Source organism: Malurus melanocephalus, unplaced genomic scaffold, assembly GCF_030028575.1.
Source record: "Malurus melanocephalus ecotype Western Australia unplaced genomic scaffold, MMel_1.1 scaffold_3158, whole genome shotgun sequence".
NCBI lineage: Eukaryota > Metazoa > Chordata > Aves > Passeriformes > Maluridae > Malurus > Malurus melanocephalus.
The window spans coordinates 2,862-5,157 of record NW_026626390.1 but is presented as its reverse complement, the minus strand read 5'-3'; the positions used below and the strand labels follow the sequence as shown (position 1 = coordinate 5,157).

The following is a 2,296-nucleotide window of genomic DNA, read 5'->3' as shown; positions in this document are numbered from 1 at the left end:
TACATACATACGTATATACATACATATATACATATATATATATATATTTATATATTAGAAAAATCCATAAAAATAGAGAGGATCAGGCAGCTCGGGGCCAGCAGCCTCACCTTTTCCTCCTGGATCCTCTCSTCGATCCTCTTGGACGCCGTCTCGTGGGCCCGGAATAGCGCAATGGTGCTGGTGTCATCGGGGTCCAGGATGTTCCCGTTGTCATCGCGGACAACCAGGTCCAGACCCAGGATCCTGCAGGGAAAAATCCCCAGGGAATGTGGGAGCAGAAAAATGGAATCACTGTGAAACCTTAGAATGATAACCAGGTCCAGACCCAGATCCTGGAGGGAAAAATTGCAAAATGTGGGAGCAGCAGGGATGGAATCACTGTGAAATCTTGGAATAACAACCAGATCCAGACCCAGGATCCTGGAGAGAAAAAACGACAAAATGTGGGAGCAGCAGAGTGGAATCACTGCACAACCTTGGAATGAAATTCCCACCAGGACATGGGAGAATTCCCATCAAGACACAGAATTCCTGCCAAGACACTAAATTCCCGCCAGGACATGGGAGAATTCCCGCCATGGAACAGGAAAATTCCCACCAGGACACAGAATTCCCGCTGAGATACTAAAATCCCGCCAGGACATGGGAGAATTCCCAAAAGGGAACAGGGAAATTCCCACCAAGACACCAAACTCCCGCCAAGACACTGAATTTCCATCAAGACACAGGAAAATTCCTGCCAGGACACAGAATTCCCACCAGGACACAGAAGAATTCCCACCAGGAAACAGGAGAATTCCCAAAAGGGAACAGGGAAATTCCTGCCAAGACACTCAATTCCCACCAGGACACAGAATTCCTGCCAAGACACCGAATTTCCACCAAGACACTGAATTCCTGCCAGGACATGGGAGAATTCCCAAAAGGGAACAGGAGAATTCCCACCAGGAAACAGGGAAATTCCTGCCTGGACATGGGAAAATTCCAACCAAGATACTGAACTCCCACCAAGACACTTAAATTTCCATCAAGACATGGGAAAATTCCCGCCAGGACACAGGGAAATTCCCGCCAAGACACCAAATTCCCACCAAGACACTGAATTTCCATCAAGATATTGAATTTCCCGCCAGGACATGGGAGAATTCCCACCAGAACACAGGGAAATTCCCGCCAAGACACAGAATTCCCGCCAGGACACCAAACAATTCCCGCCACAGATCCGCTGCAAACCCAGATCCCCCCGTTACCACGGGAACTCAAACCCTCTGACCCTTCCCAAGGACACAACCCCACCCCAATCCCCTTCAATCCCCACCCCGAGCTTTTCCCGGATTTTGGGGAATCCCAGGATTTGGGATTTGGGGCTCACCTGTTGCCATAGTCGATTTTGGCCGTGACTTTTTTCTTGAGCTCGGCCAGCTCGTCCTTGGGCAGGGTCCCCGAGAGGATTTGGGATCGCCACTCGATCAGGCTGTAGGTCAGCTGCTGCACGTGCCTGAACTGCGTGGTCTTGTTGTTCTGCAGCAGGGAAAAATAAAAAAAAAAAAAGGAAATTTTCCAGCAGGAAAACCTGGAAAATTCAGCTTGGGAATAAATTCAGCTGCAGAACCACTCGAGGGTTATTGAAACAAAAATCCCTGGAATTCGGAGCAGGAAATTCCCCAGCACCTGGCGCTGGCGGGGTTTGAGTGCTTTTAGGATCTTGAAGTGCCTTTAAGATTTTTAAGTGCCTTTAGATCTTTGAGTGCCGTTAGGATTTTTAAATGCCTTTAGGATTTCTAAATGCCTTTAGGATCCTGAAGTGCTTTTAGGATCTCAAAGTGCCTTTAGGATTTTTAAGTGCCTTTATGGGTTTCACCTCTCCCCGGGACGTTTTTTCAGAAAAACCTCACCTGCTAAAGACAGGGTTTTATTTCTGCCTTTAGGATCTCTAAGAGCTTTTAGGATTTTTAAGTGCCTTTAAGGGTTTCAGCTCTCCCTGCGACATTATTTCAGAAAAACCTCACCTGCCTAAAATAGGATTTTATTTCTGCCTTTAGGATTTTTAAGTGCCTTTAGATCTTTGAGTGCCTTTAGGATTTTTAAGTGCCTTTAAGATTTTTAAGTGCCTTTAGGATTTCGAAGTGCCTTTAGGATTTTCAAGTGCCTTTAGATCTTAGAGTGCCTTTAGGATTTTTAAGTGCCTTTGAGGGTTTCACCTCTCCCCAGGACATTATTTCAGAAGAACCTTACCTGCTAAAAATAGGATTTTATTTCATCCATTTCCCAGCACACCCAGACTGCTCTGACG

The 2,296-nt window shown here is 46.4% G+C and overlaps 1 protein-coding gene across 1 annotated transcript in view; it reads right to left on the bottom strand.

Moving 5' to 3' along the window:
* Positions 1-1,524, bottom strand: part of LOC130588039 (dedicator of cytokinesis protein 5-like) — a gene marked incomplete at both ends in the record, with an annotated part of 3,513 nt that extends 1,989 nt beyond the window's left edge. The window contains 2 exons of the mRNA XM_057388993.1: positions 111-246; positions 1,376-1,524. Coding sequence (XP_057244976.1) covers positions 111-246; positions 1,376-1,524 — 285 coding nt within the window. The remainder of the gene's footprint in view (positions 1-110; positions 247-1,375) is intronic.
* Positions 1,525-2,296: the final 772 nt, after the last annotated feature.